The sequence below is a fragment of the Micropterus dolomieu genome, linkage group LG18 (assembly GCF_021292245.1).
Source record: "Micropterus dolomieu isolate WLL.071019.BEF.003 ecotype Adirondacks linkage group LG18, ASM2129224v1, whole genome shotgun sequence".
NCBI lineage: Eukaryota > Metazoa > Chordata > Actinopteri > Centrarchiformes > Centrarchidae > Micropterus > Micropterus dolomieu.
This window is the reverse complement of record NC_060167.1, coordinates 13,108,069-13,134,114: the sequence shown is the minus strand read 5'-3', so window position 1 is coordinate 13,134,114 and position 26,046 is coordinate 13,108,069. Positions and strand designations below refer to the sequence as shown.

Below are 26,046 nucleotides of genomic sequence, written 5' to 3'. Positions count from 1 at the left end.
TTACTAGTAACTATTCCATTCTTACTAGTAAGAATTCAAAGAAGTTACTAGTAACTAATCATTAGGTACTAGTATCTAAATAATTATAATTCTAATAAAATGAAAATAGTTACTAGTAACTATTCGAATCTAGTAACTAATGAATAGGTGATATCTGAACTGCAGCGCCCCAGTAATTTCAATGGTAAAAATCTGTGATTGGTTACTAGTAACTAAAAAATAGTTACTAGTAACTAATCAATTGTTACTAGTACTAGTAGCTTTTAAATAGCGACTGGTAAGTTTTAAGGAATAAATGTAAAAATGGCTTGCCATACTTACCTGTGTCTAAGTACAATCTCACAGAGCTGCTATGACTGTAGACTCTTAGTCTTGTTTGAAAGACTAATTAAACACAAGATGTTATGAAAAGCTATTTTTAATACAAATAGATAATCGCTTCTTAAATGGTGAAACTAAGTAAAACATTAGACCAAAATATTCCTCTTATTAAAAAGCATTGCATAAATGGTTAAAATAAATATTAATTTGATTTGTTTAGATTGACTGCTGACAGAAAAGCAGACTAATACACAAGCTTTGAAAGAGAATAGAGACAAAGCAACATTTTACACAACAGTGGCATCTGACCAATGAACATGGCAGCTATTAGAGTGTTGATTATACATTTCTCTGCTTTCCAGCTTCTTTTCTCTCCAGTATGTTGAGAAAGCAATGTTCTGTACAAAGTGCATTAGTTATACTGCATTTTGGATGAAAAGGAGCTCTTGTGTGGAGTCGACAGGAATGTCCATGGCTTACATTTTGACGTGGAAATAGCTGATCCACATTTTCACACTGTGATCTTGATTTGTTATAATAGCATGACAAGAAAACTGTATTTATCCAGAAATATTAAAAGGAATTAAACTGTGAAGTGAGAACATCTGATCATTATACAAAAAGAACATGGTTTAATTGAATATATTTTTACATACTAAAATGATGGCAGTTGCATATATATATTGATGGTTTATATACAGATTAGTTTTAGGTAGAAATGCAGCTGAAGTAAAGAGTCATCAAAGTGAACCTACAGGCAGCATCTGAAAGACAGATTTAAGAAATTATTCAGTTCTCCTGAGTGTCTCATGATTTTTCTTGACCATCACACATGTGGTCATCATCATATGGAGGAAGAGTGAAAGAAAGCTGCCAGAAAACAATGTCCATCAATGACTTCAGCTGTGTAACAGGCTTCATTCATGAACAACGTCTCTAATAATCACAGAACCAGCTGCACAGCACAGATCCCAGCACCAGTAACACCAGCTGTGCCAGTCTCTCTGTCCCACTGGCTTCTAGCTGGACTTGCTTGCTGTTAAAACCTGAGCCATAGCCATGTGAAGGCTGTGTCTCCCCCCCACTGCAAAGCACCATTGGAGCCTGAAAGGAAGTGGGCCTCCTCTGTGGTCGGTCTGGACTGGACCCATCAGCCGGCCTCTCACCGATGAACAGCAGCAGGTGTTTCCTGTGGTCCAGCTCAGTCTTGAAGAGCTCATACTCCTTATGTGGCAGTTTGATTCCCAGCAGGGTGCACCCATCTGTGGGGGTCAAGTCCTGCTCCACTCCGACCTCCCAGCCTCCTGCCTGACCACACTTTCCTGGCCTCGTCCCATTTAGCAACTTCGCTGTGGGCTCCTCTGCAGCTGTGACTCTCACCTGGGTGACCTTGAAGACAAACTCAGTGGCCCCTGAGACCTTGGTGGAGGGGTTTCCCTGAGCATAGTGACCCAAGGCTCTCAGGGTGAAAGTAGGCTGAGAGCAGGCAGGGTCCGAGAAGTGTTGGTAGATGCCCTCCCATGCGTGCTGGTTGGGATCAAAGGTGAAGTGTCGGGTTAGGAAGAGGACGTTGGGACGGGTTTCGCAGCGCTGGCTGACCCAGCGGCCGGCAAGAGAGAGAGGAGCTGCAGGGCTGCGGGGCAACACAGGGGGGCGCTGCTCTGAGGAGCGGTATACCAGGGCGCACACAGGGCAGGGGTGGATGTGATGCTGCAAAGTTTAAGGGAGAAGCAAGACTGCGTTTTAGGGCTGCAATTGATGATTGTTGTTGAAATGGGATGAAGGAATAAATAACGTTTTCCAAAAAATAAAGATTACACTGATCAAGATTTTTTGATACTGTATGTATATTGTGGAAACAACATAAAATGTAATACTACTACTAACAAAATAACAGGTGTGAAAATGAGGGTTTGTGAGGAAGACTGAACATTTTCCACACTCCCTGAAACATCAGTTAAAGTTGAGCTTGCAGGTTTGTTCAGTGGCTAACAGTACAAGATGTTTGTTGTATCTCTGCCCTCACAATTGATCGTCCACATTCTTTCGTCTGATCAACTCTCTCTGGCAAATAGAAACTGAAAAATACACAATAATGTCTCACCATGGCGTTCTGCAGTGGCTGTTGGTACCCTGTAGGTCTGTACTGAGTTCTCTGTGTCCAGTCAGTGTGAATATCCCCTAAGAACAGCTCCTGGACCTTCCCTCCATGGCTGTGGTGCTGCGTTTCCACCCGTATCAGTCCCATCTCCATCATGGAGAAGCCCAGTGCAGCCAGACAGCCCCTCCCTGCCCGGGTGTTGTACAGCTCATACAGCTTCCCTGGCACCGCTCGACCCAGGGTCAAAGCCATGCAGGTCGGAGGCAACCTGGCAACAAGCCTCTGTTTGGCTGCCAGGCTGTGCACCACGATACCCACCTTGCTGAGGTGGTGCTCAGCTTCAGTGCCACCCTGGGTTATCCAAGAGGCTTGGCGCAGACGAAGCTTCCCCCTGACCATCAGGGAGTAGGCTGGGTCCTCACAGCCGCTGTCTGTGTAGTAGTGTTGCAGGGCTAGGAAGTGACGGCTGGGGTGAAAGGTGTAAGAGCGTGTAAGGAACTCTGGACCGGGCCTGACTTCACATCTGAACACAGAGGCATGAAATAGTTAAAATCAGAGCTGACTTTTACTCTTTTGAGCTACATCTCAGTCACGTGGGCAAGTCAAGTTAGAGTCTTCATAAGCCAAAAACTACAAGTACTTCAGGTCTCTGAACTGAACTGAATCTATTATATGGTTTAATAATTAAACCTGCATTCACTGATTTATGGCCACTAGGCAGCAGTGGAAAACATGCTGTGAACACAACATTGACATATTATCACCATAGAGAGTTGATATGGCGAATGTGTTAGCAAACAGTTGCTTATTCACACATCCAGCAGTTACGAAGCAGCATTTTCATTAATTTGGAGTCATGTTTCTGGCCACCTGATTATTTTAAGTCCAATATTCACTTTCTTTTAGCTCTGTGTTTGGTCTCTACCAACTCCTGAGGGAAATATCTGAGCCTTTAGCAGCTAAATGCTCCACCATGTTCACTAGCTGTTCGCTAACTTTGTCTGTCTGCCATTTAGTGATGAGCAGATACTGTACGCTATTTTGTTTGAGTTTTTTTTGCTGAAAACAGCTGCTTGCTGCTGTGCTGGGAAAAAAACTAAAATAGAGTAAACCAAAACATTAATGTCACAGACCAGAAAAAAACAAAACCATATAAGGGTTCACATAGTTGGTTGATTACTTGCAGGTTTGTCACTCGAGTGACTCCTTTCACATAAAAGTGCTCATATGATCCATTGTTAATAGAAAAATATTATAGCTGCTTCACATATTCAAGGTTCAAAAAACTGGATAAAATTATTATGTTTAATCCTTCTCCACTTGTACTTCATTGCTACAACAACTTAACTTTAAAAAATTCACCTGGTTGACACCCATGTGCCGTCCAGCCTTGGGGGGATGTCTGCTGTGATTCTCACTCTGTCCTGTAGGTGGCGGTACTGACACTCCTGCTCCCACTGCAGGCTCTTACTGAGGTTGGAGGAGGAAGTGAAGGAGGCTGTGGGCATCTCCCAAAGTTTACTCCCAGTTCCAGCCACAAACACAGCTACAGAGGAAGGGAAAGTGAGTAAATAATCACAGTTATCCCATCAGATTAACACAGAGGCTCCATTACACTTCATTTAGATTTCCAGGCTGATTGAGTGTGGATGTAGGAAATGGGAACACCAAAATGGTTCAATTCAGAGATGATTGTCTGCCTCCTTCATCAGAAATGAAGGGAACAGATAATAGCCATAAGGGAATATTCCCATCTTCTCCCTGTTACATCTGACCACAACTCTGGTTGACTGCAAACAGCTTGAGGGCTGTAATTTTGCTAAATTTTTCATGTAATGAGTGGAGAGTGGGCGCTATATAAACCATACGTAGCTGTGAATCAGGACATTTGGCCATGGTGCAGACAGGTTTGGCTTATCACAGCCTGCAGCTGCAACACACATGCCTTGTTTTGGTTTCTTGGAGGCAGGAGGTGTATAGGTAATTGTGCATTTGTGTGCACATCAGCACCTGCCCGACTGTATGCTCTTTGTATATATGCATTTCTGTCATCAAGACAAAGCAAACAGCGGGTCGCTGACAGCAGCAGGCCAGCTGAGCCAAACACATCTGTTGATAATATGGTTCTAAAAACACTTATAATGATGAATGTTCTCGCATGAGTTTGACAGTTAAGTTAATCCAAATGAAAGCATTATTCACTCTATAACATTTATTGATCTGACATATGCACATCTGCAATATGTCTACCTGTCATTGGTCATAACCGCACTTTATGCTCTATCTGTTTGTTGCACAGAGATGTGTGCATTGTCAACACAGCAAGGGGATTGTTTTGATTACACCCTCATGGTTGCAACGTGAGGAAACCCACTGGGGACTGTCCTGGCAGTGTGTGCATTTTTCTGTGTGTGTGGGGGAAAATGATGGCTATAGTTTCATCATCCCAAAATAAATGTCAAAAAGCAAGCGGGGTGAGTTCTCACAGATGCGGCCATCTCCTGTTTGACTTTTTCTCTTGTTTTCCCCTCGCACTAGTCCACTTACTTTTATTCTTAATGGTGAATTGTTGTTTTTCCATTTTTATGTTTTTTTGGAACGGATGAAACACATTAAATACACCCATCAGCCGTAACATTATGACCACCTGCCTAATTGCATAGGTCCTTCTTTTGCCTGACCCATGGAGACACTAGACTGGACTTCACTAGACCTCTGGAGGTGTTCTGTGGTACCAAGACTTTAGCAGCAGATCCTTAAAGTCCTATAAGTTGTGAGGTTGGGGCCTCCATGGATCGGACTTGTTTGTCCGGCACATCCTACAGATGCTCGATTGGATTGAGACCTGGGGAATTTGGAGGCCAAGTCAACACCTAGGTCTCGTTGTTGTGTTTTTCAAACCATTTTTGCTATGTGGCAGGGCACATTATCCTGCTGAAAGAGGCCACTGCCATCAGGGAATAGAGTTGGACCGGACCACACGGGCCAACCTTTGCTCCCTACGTGCATCATTGAGCTTGTTGCCGGTTCACTGCTCTTCCTCCTTTGGACCACTTTTGGTCAGATGCTCTGACCAACTTCTTTAGCCATCACAATTTGGCCCTTGTCAAAGTCGCTTAAATCATTACATAATGAGATAATCAGTGTTATTCACTTCACCTGTCAGTGGTCATAATGTTATGGATGGCTGGTGTATAACATGTTAAAAAAGTGAGCTTTAGAAGTGCTGGGAAGCGCATATTGTTAAATTTAGGAAAAAAACCAACTGCTTTCAGTCTATATGCTAAGCTAAGATAAAGGTCAGCCGACTGTAGCCTTATATTTAACAGACAAATATGAGAACAGTATCGATCTTCCCATCTAAGAAAAGGTTGAGTTTTTGCTTTAAGTCGGCGTATCCCACTTGCTTTTCCCTCCATTTCCTTCTCTCTTATTCCCTCTTGCTCCCCTTCATCCGTAGAGCTCTCGCATTCTTTCTCTCACTTTCTCAACTTTCCTCAGGGTCATCTGTGGTTAGACAGCTTTATGGGTGTAATCTCACACCACTTTTCTCTCATTTGACTTTAGATTCACTTGGGGAGAACATCACCTGTCGAGCCTACAGTTGAGCTGGGAGTTGGTTGTTGAGCCACACATGAGTCTTTTTTTCTCTCATGACCGAGCAGATGCAGCTGAAGGAAAATGGGGAGTTTTGAATGGTAGCGTGCATGATGTGGACTTGCTGATGGGTTTTTTTCTGTAAAAGGTTCCAAGATGGCGGATAAGTGATTGGCGTTTATTAACCTTGTTAGTGTCAGATATTTTCTGTTCCCCTCACTCCTGGAATGCTTCCCATATGCTGACCACAACCACAGACATGTGTGCAGTGCAGTCATTTCCTAGCATACCTCCACCTGACACACACCCACACACACACACTCATACACACACGTAGAGCTCGGATTGTTTGAACTGTACAGTTACAGACCACAAAACCAGATTTAAGCTCGAGGCACATTTTTCCTCCTTTAAGCAGTCTGTCAATTTGTTGAGATGATTTATACTTATTTTTCCTGTCACAGGCATTGAAACATGTTTGCAATTTTTCCCATGCGGTGATGTGTTTGTTTATGCTCAATGTCACTGCAGCTGGCTAGGGAACTGGGTCAGTCGGACCCAGCTGCACTCCCATGGGAGTGCTTGGAGCAGAAATACTAATCAGGATTAATTAATTTCCACTGCATCTTGCAAGTCATCCAATTGGTCTGTTTTATGTTATCCACCCTTTGTAGCTGCATGCAATATGCTGCCTAAGTGGTTACTCACACACTGTGCAACAAATGGACAGAGAGGCATAGTATGTGATGTGGAGTCATTTTGGTTGCTATATTTGAGTTTCTGTTTTTGCCAAAACATTTCTATAGTGTTTCTTGAGGTCACTTGTCATTCAGCCCCTTTCCCTCTCTTGGATCTCATTCCAGTTGGGCATATGGTTGCATTTACTAAAAGAGTACTCATAAAAGCAGACCTTAGTAAAACAAAATTGCTCATCGTGGGTTTTTAAAAGTATTCTACAAAAGAGCCTATTCCAACCACAAGTGAGGCGATGTTGTAATACATATGATAATATTCAACCCCCATCTCAATTTGGAGGAGATGGGGGACCATTTTAGTTGATTCACTTCCTACACAGGCAGTCAGATATCATTAGTTCTACCCAGCAATGGTTCCCACTGATTTATTTTTCCATTATGATCCCTAAACGTCCCCCGATGCAGTCTGCACCTCTCTGTCACAGTTTAGTGCTTAGAGCATCTTTCAGAAACAGATTTCATGTATTTTTATCAATAAAACTCACTGTAAGATTGATTTAACTCTATTAATAATATCAATGTCCTCTATTATATTGCGATATACGGTTTCTATTATTTTGACATGCTCATTTATAAAAACGAGTTTAGGCTAACACCTGTCTGTGTTCAGTTCAACAGCGCCGCAAACTACGTCCTCCAAAATTACTGTATACTGTATACTTGTATACTGTAGTTTTAACAAAAAGGGATCATGACCTATAGTAGGATTTATTGCAGCACTGTTTAAGCTAGTTTTAGCTAATAAACTGGCAACTTATTGCACATAGGTTTGTCTAGAAAATGTTGCAAAATGCTTGTTATTAGAATTATACTGGGGTCAGATATGAAAGCTTATTGGAAAACAGAAATCTAACTTATCATTGGCATCTGTGTGGTGAAACTGACGGCAACTATGGGCTTCATCCAGCCTCCTAACAAAAGGATAGCACAGGCAGAAATGTATGTAGTGTAACAATAAACATTTACTAAGATTAACTTTGACTCAACCTATGTCACTAACCTGTGTGACTTAGGGGTAAAGTGTCAACACATTGCATGTCAATAGTTCATTAAAGCATCATACCCAATAAATAACACACAACTATTCAGTGAGCTCTTTCCACATTAAAGAATATGTTCGTATTTTTTAAATGATTTATATTTGTAACAGTCAGCTGCCCATACAGCATGAACATTTAAACATGTTTTACTTGCTGTAATCATTCATTCTCTTCATACTGGCCTTTACAACATCCATGTTTAATTTTCTTCATCCAGTGTGAGAGATGGGGGACAAAATCTACTGCCCTTGTTTTTTGCAAGAATGTTTTCAGAAGTGTATCTGAAGCTAATATAAGGCTTCAGAAGTCTGAGTAAGTATTTTTTAGCCTGAAAATCCCTCTTTGGTTTACTATCCCTCCGCTGCAGAGATTCACTGTCCAGGAAACACAGAGAGGAAATTTTGTACTAAAAAGACTTTTCACTTGATTTTTCTAACTCAGACTGCATAAGCCTCATATTGGGTTCGAGTAAACTTTGAAATACATTTTGTCTGTATGGCCTGTAATGGCCTCTATGAACAGAAGGAGCCTGTTTTGTGTTCATATAGGAATGTTGTTTTAAATTTGAACCTATCGTTTAAGGAGAATGAGAAAGAATCAAACAGTGCAGATTTGGTGATTGCCACAACAACACACAAAGACAGGTTACAACCAGCTGTGATAGCTAATTTTTCTCAAGAGGGCCAGGGCTGGTATAATGCTGAATGACAGCGAGATAGACCAATCGATTTGTGTGCAAGCCTTACTTAAACCGAGGATGGGAAGCCTGTGCTCAGCTGTGACTAATTAAAGCCACCTTTTCTCTCAGTCTTCCTGCCGTTCAGTATTCCGCAGTAAACCTGGCTTCATTGTAAATAGCAGCTGAAGAACACAGACATAGGCAACACTCATCCCCCAGGTTGTCTTCATGCAGTATTGCAATTCCCCCACAAGGGGTCAGCACAGCAGACTGTGAACTGCGTGTGGTCTGGAGGGTCAGTCTTTCATCACCACCAGCACTGCCACTGCCACCGGCCTTCGCTTTAGTCGACTGACGACTGGCCAAAATAATATTCCTGTCTTTGAGCTCCCATATTCATCCTTTTTACACACACACACACACACACACACACACACACACACACACGCACACACACACGCATGCACGTTCACAAAAACACACTGCACACATTGATTTACAGCACACTGCAGAAGGGATACCATTTATAAAGGACCTCCAGGCTGCACTCTGTTTGTTTGTTTGCATTTGTGATTACGGTTTGGCAGCCTTTGCTCTCCTCTCTCATGTCTCATCCGCAGCGCCAAAGTCAAAATACAGTTTTATGTGCTTCTTTATTTGGAGCTGTCCTGTAAAAACAAGAACCAGATCCAGGCACTTTTGATTCAGGGCTTGCAGGGGGAATCAAGTGCTTGACGTTTTAGTCAACCCTGTGCTTCATTCATTGAAGAGAGACGCCTTTGTTTTTTCATAGCTGCTTCTACTGAGGCTTTTAATGGAGAATCATTAAACCTGCCAAAGTGGACGCAGTGAAGGTGAAAGAAAATAACTATTTTGTCCCAGAAAAAATGTTGTTGGTGCACTAAAATGATGGCAAAGCAGGACCAATACCTCCATGTTCCAGTATTTTTAATTACTTCCTCATGTGTTTCCTACTTTTTTTTTTTACAACATCCTCACCACATTTCTTTCAGTGTGGTTACCCCCAGTGTCATGTAAAGCTCTTTTCTCATCTCTCTTTGCCTCAGTGTTGCAGAACAAAACCCTCAAAACTGTCCCTGAAGTACCCGTGCCCTCCTGGCTCTCCTCCCCTCCACTGATTACTGCTCCCCTCCCCTGATGAAAAAGCCATGATGTTTACGGCTCATTTCTCCTGGATGGATTTCAGATTCCTCTCTTCTTTTTTCCGTCTTTGTTTTTTCTCTCTCTCTCTCTCTTTCTCTCTCTGTCTGTGTCTGCCAGTGGTTGATGAGGTGAATGAAGCTGGTCAGGAGGATGAGGGGTTGTAAGAGGGTTGGATGAGGCGTCTTCATGCGTTAGAATGACAAGATTAGTGAGGTGATGCTACAGTAGCTCAGAAACCCTGCTCATTCCACATATGACTGCTGCACATTATTCACAGTTCACAGCTGCTTTTTCAGGCTCTCTGAACCGCTGAGTTGTCCTCCAGATTTTGGATAGGTGTTATAAGACTGTGATTCCCAACTCTCTTTTTGGCTTGTGACCCCTTTGCTAGGAAGGGATATCTACATGTAACCCCTCAAGTCCAAATAAAACACACCAAAAATTTCACAACCCCTTCACAACCCCTTGGAAGGATCCCTACCCTGAGGTTGAGACTACTGTTTTAAGATACTAAATTAGTTTTCTAATGGGAATCTCACCATGCACAGTAATACAAAATAATTCCCTTTTAATTATCTACATTTTTCCTAATAAATATGATGAGCTTCATATTCTGTGCAGTTTTCTGATTTGCAGATTCTTCTTGTTTTTCTAGTTGGAGGTCAGCATGCACAAACATAGGCTATAAATATCTCACTGACCACAGCCAGGAACAACTGTTTTGTTTTTCATTCATACAGTGGAAGCCATTTTAGATGTTCTGCAGCTCTCTTGTTTAAATGGTTGAACTATTACTTACTATTGCAGATAAAGTTCACTGCATTAGGACTATTCTTAATATTAACCTCTTAGATTGCATTTCAGCTCAGAAACTGTTCTGGGATAAAACAACAAAAATAAATAAACAAATGGAATAAAAATGTAACTATATTATTTTACTAAATACTCAACAGCAAAAGTAATTTGTTACATTACTCGTTACGTTACTTTTGTTACTCAGCTCTGTCGAAAATGCCCTAAACAACTCCTAAGCACCCAACACTTATTCTTTATTTAACACATGTTGAAAAAGAAAACAAGACTTTTAACAAGCAGCCTGCTTACTGTTTGGAGGCATTTACTGACCATCATCATCACAAAGCATGAGCATGATGCAGAATATACGCGTCGATGCAACAAGAATTTTTAAACGCCTTTTTTAAAAATAATTTTCAGAAAATGGAAACCCATGCATGTGCACATCCAAAGGCAAAACAAAAAATAACTTTGTGGGATGAGAAACTGCATTGCTGCATTTTCAGCAGCAACAGAAGCACAGATGGATGAGGTGGGCTGATAGCGTGTCTCTGCAATAAATATCACTGACATGCCTCAAAGTGATACCATACAGTCTGACACAGATTGTGGCCAACATTTGATTAGACTCATCTCACAGAATGTGAGATGAAATGAACATCCAAAGTTGTGTGTTACAGGGATCACACTGCTGTAACAAGTTACTAAGTGATGTGTTACTGGCTAGCACTGTCAGAGACTGAGGATGGCTTAAAATTTACCAAGGCCTTATTGCTGCAGTACTCTGATTCTGCCTCTCTCGCCTCCCTCCACCCTTGTCGCCAAAGCCAGGCGAAGGTCAGGTTGATTTAGAGGTTTTCCAAAGAACACAAGGTCTGTTGTGTTATTCTAACCCTGAGTACCCCCTTCCTTTTTGGGGGCTTTAACCCCAGCATCTCATAGCGGTCTCCCGGACCAGGAGTATCCCTCTGTCCCCAGGGCAGTGCATGGATGACTACTGTTGTCTTTTCATCACAGTGTAAGCTGGTTAATCCAGTGGCCTCGTTTATTTAGACAAGGGATCTACAGGCGTTTGCCCAGTGGACGCTGCTGCCAGTTCCACTGTGGTTAGCAAACTCTGGCTCCTATTCACAAAGCAACAACACACACATCGTCCAGCTGCATCTCACACCCTCACCATGAGCTGCCACATCAACCAATATATGCACCCACTCCACCATTTTCTGAACTTTTAATGTGCTTTCACGTTATTTGGAAATCGGATTATGTGCTATTAGACAGTCGAAAGAATTCCTGATTATAATAGCACCTGACGTGCATTGTGGTGTCCCTTGTGGACAGCCAAGGCAGTAAAGATGTAGATAGCGGACAAGGGAAGTTGATGGTCCGTTGATGTTTTTGAGCTGAGATTACATTGGTTTCACCTTAATCCAAAAACTCAGTTTGGAGGCGTCTGGGGAGATCCGGCCGGTGGCTGTTTCACGCACTTGGAGAGGTTTCAAGTTGGAACAGGGCTGTTACAGGCTGAAACTGTAACACTGCATATACATTTTAGCTTGTGTGAATATTTCAAGGGTTTTGCTGTATGGTAAAATGAAGCAGTGATAGGGTGGGATCGCAAAATGTTCCCATCCAGTTCAGTTCAGTTTAGAAAGCTCAGGAAAAAACAGGAAATTCTTTCATCCAAGGATCCACCAGACCTTATCCAAATATTCACTGTGGTCCCTTCCATTCAGCAAATTGGTCACTTTCATCTTTTGCAAACACTCCATCAAGTAAGGCAGAACTCCAAGAAATGAGTATTTGTAGCTTTAAAGGTAAAGTTTGGGTTGAAGGGATGCTTAGAAAATTATAAACGAGAAGTTTAAAAGAGTCGCTCAAAAGTCAGGTATCAATGTTTGTCCACTCGTCACACAGTTAGTACAAAGTATACTGGCTTGGGAAGCTTTTCAATCACAGAAATCACATTACACCTGTCAAAATTCATCTAAATACAGATGTAATGGTTTGTTTTATTTAATTTTATCATCAGTCTCTGCTCTGTTTGGATTGAAGAACTGCTCAGCTTCTTATGGCATCTGTTTAGGGCCAGCGACTCAACCTCGCCTCTCCTGTCTCCTCTAGACTAGACTTGAGCTGTAAAAAAGAAAAACAATTCACAGATACCAGTCAACCACTAAAGCAGCTAGGGATGGAGGGAGGTGTGGGGATTGGCGTTGGCTTGCTGGATGATGATTATTAACTGGGCAGATGCCTCCTCCTGTCTGTCACTTGCCGCTCATCACCCTAACCAGCCCTGATGGCCAAAATGCTGCAGTTCCGTGATCGAGGCTGCGGCAGCTGGACAGTCAGCTCTGCACAGCAGCCTGAAGTAAGGTCAGTAATGGCTGTCTCCTGTTATTCTAACCATTAACATAATGGCAACATTAGTTCCAGGGCCACGCTTCCCTGCTCCTGGGGAACCATTGTTTAAAGGCACCATCCAGAGCTCTTTTTTTAAGGCTGACGCTTTGAAGACACAGAGGAGGAGAGGAAATAGCATACAGACTGGCTATTCATAAGTCTAACATAAGCATAGGTTGTGTTTTTATTTTTCAAAGTGCTGATCCACATGTTGATCTTTGCAAATCATTTGAATTATAACAAATTACATAATAACTTCCCTGTAATTATGAGTTTGTCTGTAATAATCTCTTCCTTTTTGTCACTGTGCACTGCCATGTGTTTTTTAAGACTTTTCTGCAAGTGTTCAGCTGATTTCTCACATGAGAGAGCATTTATCTAATTTTTTTTCATACAGGAAAAGCTTTGGATTTACGGGAAGGAAATCTTTTTTTTAATCAGATTCTATTTGCATTTACAAGTTATTCTCATACTTAGTAATAATAACTTAAAAGGTAAACTTTTTGGGACTCATAGACCATGTGATGTGTGAAACACCAGCATCAGTTTAAGCTTTCTTAAACTGATCTTTAGCTTCAAAGATTTGATGAAAATCAGGTTTGAAAAAGGAGTCTTTGTGTGAATTTAATGAGATTAAATCTTCACAAATTCACTGGACAGGAATTTAATGTAAACTACATGTTCAAAAAGCTGTTTAGAAAGCTGGAAGACATAAAAAACACAATGTCATCCTGCCGAAAGTGCCTGAACTCACCTTGCCACAGCCACAGCAGCCAGACTCCACTCAACAGGTGACTGAAACGTCCGTTTGACATGTTTCCTGCTTCCGCACACTTCATTCACACACTCTGCTCAGAAAACAAACTTTGATCCTTGGGAAATCCAAGACACAGAGAGGCTCCTGTCAACAAGAAACGATCATCTAGGATTTCACCATGACACGAGCACATATATGAAAAGTCCGGTAATCCCTCAGATAAAATTCTGGTCTCCTGTTTAGCTTTGTCTCTTCTTCTTTTACCTCCACTTCTTGGCTTCCATGGTCCGATAAGAAAGTCCTCAGTTGGAACCACACGCTTCATGCAACTTCTCAACACTGGTGCTTTCCTTAAGTTTGCAAGAGGGAGAGTAAAATGCTCTCTCTCTCCTTCTCTCTCTCCACCCCCCCCCCCCTTCTCTCAATCGCACACACGGTCGCCTCACTACTGTGCAGCACTGTGTATCTGTTCCACTCAGTGCATGTGCAGCGAGTGTGTGTGTGCATGTGAGCAGGAATATTTTGTGTATGTGCACTCCAGTCTGGCTCTTATAGTTCTGAGCTGAGAGGAGGGAGTAAGAGAAAGAGATGGAGGGAGGGAGGGCAAAGATAGAGAAAGTTTCTGTGTGTGTGAGTGTGTGTGTGTGTGTGTGTGTGTGTGTGTGTGTGTGTATGTGTGTGTGTGTGTGTGGAGGAGGGGGTTTGAGCTTCAAACTTCCTAAAGTGAAGGCTCCGGGGAGCTTTTAGAGCAAGGTGCAAAGGGGCAGTGGTGAATAGGAGTTAACACTGCAGCCAAAACGCTACACCACATCTGATGATACACCCAAAATATAACAACATATTTGCTCACTTACTGTACCTCTGGTGGTATCCAGCCATGCAGATAGTTTAATTTATTTGTCTTGTTTTTGAGATTCCTGCCTCCACCCCAAATTGAGGTGAATGGAATATGTTGTGTTACAGCTTTTAAATTACAATTATTAACAGTGTTAATAAATAAGAGTGGTTATGTGTGTGCTACAGTTATGAGATTGTTTATTCAGTAATGACTAGTGTAAGGGATTACAATTTGAAATCCAGTGATTGCAGTTAGTAATCGCAGTCATGCTCTGTTACTTCAACAATTTGAAGGTCATCTTGTTTGTTGTTTTACTGGGGGGTTGATACCACTTTGCTCTCTCTCTGCGTTCAGTAGAGAAACTGGTCTGGGATGTGTTAGCTTGGCGCCGGAGCTAGAGGTGTGGGGGAGTGACTCCAAAGTTATCTTATTTACATTTTGTGTCTTCTTAACTTGCTGGCTTGCCAACGTTATCCATTTGTAATCCCACATTCAGGAATCACCTGGATCTAGCCAGTAAATACTTGCTTGTTAATCCTAATATCTCATTACCTAGTGTGTCCATGTTGTCGTGGAAGCTTTGGAGCTATTAAAGCCACTTTTCAAGGAGCTCGGCTTATAACAAAAGTCATGTAATGAGTAATGTAACTAATTACTTGCGGTGATTAAGTAATTATTAAAGTAATGTAATGTTTTTTCAATAAGTAATTTGTAATGAGGAATTAATTACATTTTTCAAGTAATTTGTCCAACAATAATTTGTTTATTGTCCCCGTAATATCCAGTTTAATTTAATCCCCCCTTTAAATAGTGTCTGACACAGTATCATATGTGTTATTTATCAGCCTGATCCACCTCTTCATTGAATGTTCAAAATGTTTTCATTACAAGCAAACTATTCAAACCCAAGATATTCAATCACATGGAAATATTTCATGTGTCTTGTGTATCACCTTATACACATTTCCACAACATTCTCTCCTGTAGAAATTAAAATAAAGTTATGTTGGTTCAAACAGTGTTTGGTTGCACAGCACGATTTTGTACTAGGATTGAATATGTTAAAAAGAAGTCAACAGCAACGTGTCTAAATGTCTCAGTGGCTAATCCACAGACACACCGTGGAGAGTTTTCATTGAATCTACGTTCTACCAAAGAAATAGTCCCATAAAACTGTTGACAGTGAGGTCTGTGGTTTATTGAGAGTAACGGGAACACTATTTCTGGGAAGAGATGTCACTGTTGGGTTTTCTTAAACATAATTTTTTTAATGCTGCGAGAACCACAAATTTAATTCCATTGACCTCCATTTCAGTGAGGTGGAGGCATAAATCCTAGAGACAAATATCTCAAAGGTTTTGCACATAAAACTAAAACAGTCTGCCTGGCTGGATACCTCTGTAGGTGTATTTTGGGCGAACAAACCCTTTAAACTGAGAGAAATTCATCAGCATGAAATGTCTGAACTCAAACCTGCTGCAGCTGCACACACAGCTTGCACAAACCTATATCACACCCCATTAGAAAGGCACATGAACACACAAACGCTCCAGTCACACTGATTCATCGGCTCTGTGTATACATGTGGTCTGACGGAGCTGTTGACACTGTTGACCACTGCAGAGGTAAAGATGGGTTTCAAAGTGCCTGCCAAGCAAGAGTTGGCAGCACATCTACAACGGGTGGGCTGACCAGAGCCCTGGCACACAGTCAGGGGTGCGTAGACTCCCGACACCATTACACACACAGCCAATGGCCAATGCAATTGGGCTGAGTAATTTTACCATCAGTACTGTGTTTTATATGGCAGATCTGTAATGCATCATCTTGCTTATATTAAATTTTCCTCGCCAATTGTCAGTTCGCCTAAATCTGTGTATATTCAAAGCACTCACACACAGTTTCTCACAGTTGCTGTGCCATCTTCTCAAGGACAGGAATTAGTACATGGAAGGATATTAAAGGATAATTTGTTTTTACAATCTGGGTCTTATTTTTGTAGTTTTTGCTATTGTTAATAATAACATTGCATTCCCCAAGTTAATCGCTGCAACATCTCTAAAAAGAAAAGTAACTGGTCAAGAAACATGAGCGGTCAGACCATGTGAGAATTTTTAAAACGAACACCCATGTTAGTCAAACTGGGGAGCCAACAGTAAACTTATTACAGTTTACAGACTGACCTTCTGCTTATAATTTAGCACATCGAGCTTACCGTAGTTGCATGTGCAATGAGGAATTCTTAGAAACATTTCAGTTGCATTCGCCAATGTGTTTTTTTCTTTCTTTTTTTAATACAGTTTTTAATAATGTTTCACCACATAAAACAATCATGTCTCCTATGTTTATACATACTAATTTTTTCCCCTAATTTCGTTGTGGTAAGAAACATTACTGCTTCCTATATTATGTTCACTGGCAGTGTTTTTGTTTTAGTGAAGGATGAGCTACATTTTTGTACCACACAGAAATTGTAGGAAGAAGGTTGGGTTGGGTGGTTGAAGTGCTGGAGTTTGACATCAAAGTCTCATTCTGAGGTTTAGGCAACAGAGGCACTTTGGTTAAGTTTAGGGAAAGATGATGGTTTTGGTTAAATGTCAATACAGTAAACGCATCGTATCTCAAGCTTTATGTCATGACAAACCTTTTCTGTTTTAAACCAACCCGAAACCGAGACTACAGTCGTGACCAAATGCTGTGAGTGCCTTAACATAACTATAAGAAATCATTAATAAGGCTGTAGTTGATACGAGTGGATATTGTAGGAAAGCAAGAATATGGTGTCAGTGAACAATTATATACTGGAGGGTCAGTATCAACAGTTTGCGACGTACCAGATACGTTAAAGTTTCCTCATTATGTTGATACAAAACAGTGATGGCATTAGGTTTCCTTTAAAATGTATTGGCTGTTTCAAGTTAGTTAAATATAATCAAAATTCTTAAGCGATATTATGATATTTACCTGCTACATTGTTATGCTTTTAATTAGAAATAAGCAAAAAAAAAACAACAACAACAGTGATATAACCATATTATAGCTGGGGTAGGCAACGCTGATTTACAGATTTTGAAAAAAACACACAGGAGGTGTGTGCGCAGGTAGGCAGGTAGACAGACTTCATTCTGCGACAGCCACAGATACCAGTTATTTTTTTCTTTTTGTGTCAGCACTTTTGGCATATTGATTGTTGTCAGGATGTAAAGACAATTTCAACAAATAAAACAAAACATGTTTCTGAAATAAATTGCTTACCCTAGCTTTAAAAACCCAATGAAGTAATGCTTAGCAAACACTGGTGATGTGACAGCTCAGCTTGTTGCAGTAATAACATAACATGCTGTCTGGCAAGGTGAGTTTTCTGGGAAATAGTAACCGTGGTAGAAAGACTTGATAGGTAAAGTTATTATGGAAGAACAAACCACTTGTTCAGATAATCTGGTTAAACTGTTGCTTTGTTTACAGTCCGATTGTGTTTCTTGCTCCATTATCCTTTAATGCTGAAAATGAGGAACAACAGCAATCTGTCTTTGGCTTCTTTTTCTTTGGGACGGTCCAATCATCACCGTCGTCAGAGCTATTATTTCGGGAGAGTCTAATCTGATTGTTGATCGGTGCCTCTGGCTAAGTGCTAACTTACTGTGACAGACCCCACAGAGAGCCAAGGGGAAAGAGGACAGACGCTGCTGATCTCTGATCCCAGATCTGACAGCGGACTCTCTCAGGAGGACACTGCCTGGGGTGTCAGCAGCTTTGATCCACTCAGGAATGCATAAACACACACACACACACACACACACACACACATACACAGACACTCACCTAAACACAAACATCATTGTATGCACTCAAATGTATATGTAAATGCATCCATACACAATTTTTTAATCTCACCTTCACTTCCTTTTTTCCCTTTCCTGTTTCTAATATATAGACCCATACATCTATCCCCACCCACCTATACACACACACACACACGCACACACACACACACACGCACACACACACACACTCCCACACAAACTACTGGCACACACACACACACACACAGAAGCTGGCATGAGTTGCCTAAAAAAACACAGTCAGTGGTATTTTATAATCAAATAATTTCTCAATCCTGTAACTAATACTCCTCCACTGAGCATGAGCTATCAACTATGGTGGGCTATGTGTGTGGTGTGTGTTTGCTTGGGCACATTTCCTACACATCAGCACACACGCACACACACACACACACACACACATACACTTGAATAATCACATATATGTACACATGGACTGCATATTCACACAGAACTTTAGACCGGGTTCATTCATGCTGGTCATTTTGTGTTCTGGCTGGTTGGATCAAGATGGTGTGTGGTCCCTCCACGAGCTACGAGCGCCCCCAGTAGGGCTGAGAGTCAATGTGCAGCAAACACTAATTGTCATTTTCTTTCTTTTCTGTTCTCTTAACTGTTGTTTGTTGTATCTGTTTTCTTCTTTGTTCTGAACAGAAGAGAATAGTTAAAAGAGAACATCACGGAGAAGAGAAGAAAAGAGAACAGGGCCAGTTTAACAAAGTCTCAAGTAGGAATAATTTGCTCTGAATTCTGGGTAAATTAAGGCTTTTTTTTTCAAACTAGCCAAGCAACCATGCCAACCTTACTTTACAATGCTTGCCTTCTGGAAGAGTTCAACAGCTACATGGACAAATTAATTCAACTATAGAAAACTCTTCCAGCAGCATAATAATATCTGACCTGTACAAGAGAGGAGGTGTTGTGGTTTCTTAATGTAGCAAAGGTCAGCACTTCTGCTCAGAATAGTTTCTTTGGGCAAATGAAAACAACTGACTGCTGTGTATTTCTGTGTAACAGGTAACTGCAGTTTCTACAAACACTTTACCTTTTCTTTGCTCTCGTATTACTAGCCAAGTTGACCTCTTATCTCATTTGGTGGCAGTGGCACTGGTTAGAGGAAGTCACTGGTTCATGGGTCTCAGTCATGAATGTATTAAGGAGACCTACATGTTCAAAGATGGCTCCCTATTAATTCCTATGAAGGTTGCTCACAGTGCATACTCCGAAAATGCCTCCAAAGGTTTCCTCTTGGTCCCGCAATTTTAGGCCCATAGAGCATGCTCAGTAAAATCCTTCTCCAGCTGAAGCAGTTGAGAACAGCTGTTAGCTCCCGGCACTGATGACCTCTAGAAAAGGAAATTCATTCATACACCCAGGGAGCAATTTGGGTTTTAGTGTCTTACCCAAGGACACTTTGACATGCAGACTGGTGGAGCTGGGGATCAAGCTACCGACCTTCCAATAAGCGGACACCTGCTTTACCACCTGAGCCACAGCTGCCCCAATAAAGTAAAAAATTAAATCATCATACAGCTCTTCTACAGTAGGTCAAATTCTGATAATATAAAGAGTCATTTTTAGGGATTGTGACACAAAATTATTCAACATTTTACAGCTTCTTCCTTTTAAGTGATTGTGTATTGGGAAAACATGTTGTTTGGGGTCAGTGTGAGTCACAAGATGATCCTGGAAGCTGCAAAACCCAACATGGCCACTATGCCAAAATTGCTATACAGCCCAGCGCGGTACCTGGAGGCTTGGTCTTATAGTGCGTTCCATTTACCTCGGAAGTCAGAGGTTGGAGCTGGATCTGACGTCACACTGAGTTGACAGTGTTCCAGAACAACAAAAGAATTTAGTCGTAAAAAACAAGATTCATGCCTCTGGCCATTGTTAGCAACACTAGCTGATAATGTCACATTACACGGACTTTTGCACATACAAACACCGTAGCAACATGTCTACAGATATAAGTTGGACAGGACTGTGTGTATGACTGATTTAATAAGACACAAATAAGACAGAAGTGCGATAAACCGTATATTACTACAGCTTTCACTACTTTTGATTCCAGTAGCATCCATCTTGAATTTTGCGGTCAGAGTTGGTGAGGTTCTCCCAACTTTCCAAGTTGGAAATCCGACTTAAGGGGGCGCTGCAGTTGAAATTTACGACTTGGAACTTGGAAATTCTGACTTCCCACGTCAAGTGGAACGCACATTAGTTCTGAGTTAGCCTGTCGGTAGAGTCGTTAACTTTTTAAGCTTAAGAAAAGTCTTATTCTTCATCTTTATTTTTGTGAAACTGCCTAACTTGTATTAAACTAATCCAAAATGAACACTGACCTAACACTACAGACCGGTCTAAAATGTATGTGAAACTGGACCCAGAACAGAAACAAAATGGGCCGTAACCTGCCTTCTACCTCTTCTGCTGTTGGATTGTGGTTGAGTGTGTCTGTCTGCGTGTGTGTCGGGTTAAGAAACAGGATACATACCCTCCTTTCCGACACACAGCCACACACATGCTAAGCCTGCTGCAGATACCATCCTGCGCTTTAATCATCACACATTCACGTCCCTGCGTCTTATCTGCAAGATGCATTACTGTAAACATACAGCAAGAAAAAGAAATACACCCACATCACTCGCACGTTATTCTTTGCCTTTTGTCCATGAAATTTCACTTCGCCGAAGAAACTCAACCAGAGTGCACTGCTGCCAGGGTTTGCTCCAGCTGTCACCCACAGGTAAACAGTGTAGATCCCATTCAGGGACATCAGGCTTGTTGAAAGTGCTGGGTGGTGTAACCAGGTGAGGTCTGAGATATTGTGATGTTTTGATGTTTCCTAAATGTGTTGATGAAAAGATAGGCCCCTGTTGCAGATGTCTAAACATGTTACAGTGCAAGCAAGAGGAGGAATGCCATCACTTCTGCTATTGCTAGTGTGTCCTAGGAGCACACAAATGCTAATGATAAAGCTGTTGTTTCATAAAGAGAGGGCTGTCACCCACCGACTACTATGCTGTGATAGTACCATAGGTTTTTCAAGCAGTCATTGTTGGGCAACATATCTGTTCTTAAAAGGTTTTTGTTTTATTACAACTGTCTTATTTCTGTAATTTTAGTTATCATTTCTAGCTGTTATTATTATAAAATCATATAGTCAAATAAGTTTAGATCTATAAACATGGTGCAATTGCTTCAGAAAAGCCTGACAGGGCAAGAAACACGAGTAGTCAGATGATCAGACAGGTGGTAAACAAGCCAACATTATAGCCAGAAGCACTTTATTTGGTTGATACGCCTAAAGTGTTAGTAATAATTGCACAAGAAAACTGTGTTCTCACACAACTATGGCAAGCACAGTAGGTTGAACCACAAAGTGTATGGCTGCATCAAGAAAACTGGCTGCCACACTCCAAGATGGTACCCCATTCATTCCAGTAAAAGTTGTTCACAGTGGGTACACTGTATGCTGACAGTGTTTTTCAGGCTCTCCCAGGCTTTGTGGACTGATAGAGCATGAACGTCACGAGTGTTCAGGTGTCGGTATGCTTCAAACAAAATTCTTGCTGGATCATCAAACAGCATCTTAAACCCACTTCCCTCATACTTTGCCAACGTCGGAATGGGTGGCTACTTCAATCCTTTTTTTAATGGACAATCAAGTGCAAACCATGCCTTGCTGAGAGACTGTCCAAAAGTGTATGGCGTTATCCTTTTTGCCATGACTTTGAGAATTGCAACATTTGGAACAGCTATAAACACTTTTGCCTTAGACGTAGTCGAGCTGATAAGAGTCTTCAATTCTCATTTTGACATTAGGCTCATTTTGGGTTGTTTGTGAGTTTTATAGCCATCTCTTTTGTTTTCACTGTGTATGGGATTTAATCTTTTTGGGCCAGTATGAGTTATGTAACCTGCACTACGACTAAAACTAGAATCAGTTCAACCAAATACAGTCTGAATTTCAAGTGTTTGGCTACATATTATCCCCCAGTATAGTCTTTGTGACACTACTGAAGGACAATGAGATGATAATAAAGCTGTCAGTCATTTAGCTTCTTAGTGGAAGAGTTGTTCTTTGTGCTACTGTGCTGCTTTGTCAATCAATCACCCTTCACCCACTCACTACTGAGACTCCGGAGGTGGGCATATGGAGCAGCTGTGAGAGCTGTGTGTTGGTTTTACAAACTGCTCTGTCATCACATAGACTTAGAGGTTCACAGTCAACCACACTGACCAGTTGACGGGATTACTCAGAGATTTATCCACAATATTCCCAGTTGTTGACATTCTTAGAGGTACACACAAGGCATCCAAACATACAGCCAAGCATTCAGACCTGTGCATAAATGAAGGACAATGCATACACACACACATACCACAAACACTGATTCAAAGAGGAACGCTGGCAGCTGAGAAACAGATAGGGTGGTTAAGTGTCTCCGTGTTGGAGCAAAGTGTCTCGTGACACTGGCAGTGTGAGCTACAAAAGTGGAACAAATATTCAAAAGCACTGATCACTAACAGATGATAATCAGGCACAGGCTTATTCCTTCTCAGGCTGCAGGTTGCCACAGCTGCTTCACTGTCACTCCAATTCTGCAAAGTTTCCATCTCCATTAGTGAGATGAAACGTGTCAAAATGGTTTTGCACTGTTTCCGTGTCGACAAAATCTTGCTTTTAACACAAACCACCATGGTCTCAAAGCAGAGTGATCATTTTTGTCAATAATTAACTGTTCACACATCCCAAAACAGATTTTGAACTATGTAGCTGAGCATCCATAACTGTTAAGCTTTAGCTTTCTCCACCTGCCAAAATAGTGTGTATTGCTTCTCTAATAAGAGTGACACCCTGTAGATAAGGATTTTGGGCAGTGGTGTCTTGTTTTATCATCTCCCAAAGACCAAAAACACAGGAACAAAAGTGTGAAATTGATTAAATGATTTGTTAAAGTAAGCTGCAATAATTAGCATGCCCATCTTTCTAGCTTACTATCTACAGTTGTAACTTAGTGTTACTTCCAAAGGCAAGGGGCATAAAGCTAACTATGTTATTATGTGGGGTTATGGGTCAACATAGAGAAATATCTGTTCAGGACTGGAACAGGCTAGAAATGAGCTTGCAACGTGTCAGTTGAAATTGTAAAACAGGTCACAAAATTCCTAGAGCTACTCTCCACAACAGCAACCAGTTCCAGCTAAAAAGAAGATACACAGTAGACAAAGGTAGCAACTAGCTGCTGAACATAGTTGAACCTCTAGCAGCTAAATACCCAGTCAAAGATAAACAGAGCTAAAAAAAAAAAGGAAAAAGAAAAGAGAGTAAATATTTGAGTTACATGCTTCAGGTGGCCAAACATGACTCCCAATGAATTCCAGTGTGTTTTCCTAAGTTGCAGTGCATTGAGCCAGTGGTCTTCACTAGCATTGACTTTTCTTAAGTGGTAATGGTGCGATACGATTTTATAAACTAGTCAGTAGTTACCTAGAACTTAGAAAGGACTTAGTAGGACACGAACTTTGTTATGGATTTATGAATAGCTGGTACAACTCAGTTCAATTCCACTAAGACATATTGTGTGGCACTATAGCAAATTTACTAAAAAACCTTATTTAAGTAACACTTGTAGAAATTAGTAATTTTGTGATAGACTATTTTTATCATAGGCTCTGGACAGTATGGGTGGCCTATTGGGAATGAAAACTTCATCAGTCCATTGTATCTACTATATGAGTAAATCTATAACAGCATGTGATGACAGTATGGGGAGGATGAGGGGTGGAAATTTTACACTTTACTTGCTCTATCTTTACTTCTTAAGAGCTGGATAACATCATGGTATGTGACATATCTCTCGTTTTACTTCTCATATCTTCTCAGCCTGGGGAGAGATAATAGATAGCAAAGTCGTCATCTTGTTCAAGAATGTGCTACCTAAAAAAAATGTGACCACACTCTTCTAAACTCTCTCTGCAGAGCCTCCTAGGTTGTTGCTCTTCAACATATAATCATCATATCTCAAGTTGCATTAAGCCCCTGTGAAATAGCTGAGATACATTATCATGTATGCAGCATTCTGAAACTGAATACAAGTGTTTCTTGTTAGTTTAATGTTTAAATGAGCCCATGCCTGGATTGAACATGTGTTTCAATTTATGCTATGTGAGGTTTTCTTGATTTATGCTGCTTTGCTCGCACACATTGCAATGTCATCGTTCCCCAGAATAGGAAATCAAGTTGCGCGCAGACGCTTTCATGAAGCACGTCCAAACTGCAATTTAGAGACAACATTTCAGCAAAAGTAATTTAACGATGTTAATATACTGTTGCTATTTTAGGGGCTTGTTTGGCAGGGGACTGTAAAAGTGAAAAAATGTGTGTGTTACAGCTGAGTAGCAGTATGTTTTGCAAGTGATAAATAAATATTACCTATCCTTATTTTAAAACTCACCTAAATAAGTGAATTCAATTTTGACCGAACCAAACCCCTGTGAGGGTGAGGGGTCACGGCTGTGACAGATGTGGGCAAGAGTCACATCTGGTTGGTGTAGCATACAAAATGGAGCTAATGGGGTGAGAGGGTAAGGGTTTGAGGCTGGCAGATGTCAGCAGAGGCCACGCCTGTTATTGACATAGCTGCCATCTTAGGTCTTCTTTTCATCCGTCAGCCGGAATTGACCGAGGATCCCCGCTGCTTTGTAATATGACCCAGATGATGGATCTCCTGCTACAGCGAATGTGAAACATGGACACGTATCAAGGAAACACTAGAACAAACACCCTCTCTCCTTGGACACACACACTCGCACACATTAGCGCTCAGTTCTGTTGCTGCTGTCATCTGCCATTTGGATCCATATCAGTTGCCTTCCCAAATCTGCCCACATATTATTTTACTCGACCTCAGCCGGCAGAAGAGATTTCGTCCCGGGCTGCAAATGGGATCCTGACATGCAAAAGTCACTTTGGAATAAATCCACAGGCCGAGCAAGATGTTGAAACCACCCACCCACTGCCGCTGATTATTTATGTGCGACGTAACACCTAATCATCACATTCTTTTAGCATCAACCTCCCATGAAATAGCAGAAGTAGATCATTATCTAATGTGTGCAGCACATCTTTAAATATTAAAAATAGGCCCATTCCTCGATTTGATTTATAGTATGTGAGGTTTTCTTGATTTATCCTGCCTGGCATACGGACTTCTAGTTTTACATCAATGCCATTGTACCTTGTGTGGTAAATCAAACACACCTCGAGTATTTCAAGTGACCTGGGTCAGCTACTATTGTGTCTCATATCCTCCAGTTTATAGCTGTACTCCACAGTAATAATAATAATCCTTATTTGTAGAGCACTTTTCAAAAACAAGTTACAAAGTGCTTTAACAAGTGTAAAGAATAATACAAAAAAAAAGATAAGAGCATGAAAATTTAATATAAAATTAGTAAAATACAATAAAATAAAAGGGATAAAATAAAGTCAAATAAGATCGGGAAAAGCTCTCCTATAAAAGTATGTTTTAAGAAGGGACTTAAAAGAGTTCACTGACTCAGCCGACCTGATTTCCTCGGGCAGGCTGTTCCAGAGCCTCGGGGCCCTGACAGCAAACGCTCTGTCCCCTTTAGTTTTCAGTCGAGACTCTGGAACAGACAACAGACCTCTGCCCGAGGATCTCAAGGTACGTGCTGGTGCGTATGGGACTAAAAGGTCAGAAATATAACAAGGCGAGAGGCCA

General features: G+C 41.2%; 1 protein-coding gene across 1 annotated transcript; it reads right to left on the bottom strand.

The window, feature by feature from the left end:
- Nucleotides 1-412: 412 nt before the first annotated feature.
- Nucleotides 413-13,991, bottom strand: apcdd1l (adenomatosis polyposis coli down-regulated 1-like). The gene is made up of 5 exons (XM_046029564.1): nucleotides 13,877-13,991; nucleotides 13,610-13,756; nucleotides 3,785-3,968; nucleotides 2,426-2,945; nucleotides 413-2,031 (listed from the first exon to the last, which is right to left on the bottom strand). The coding sequence occupies exons 2-5, from the start codon at nucleotides 13,692-13,694 to the stop codon at nucleotides 1,258-1,260; spliced, it is 1,563 nt and encodes a 520-aa protein (XP_045885520.1). The 5' UTR covers nucleotides 13,695-13,756; nucleotides 13,877-13,991; the 3' UTR covers nucleotides 413-1,257.
- Nucleotides 13,992-26,046: the final 12,055 nt, after the last annotated feature.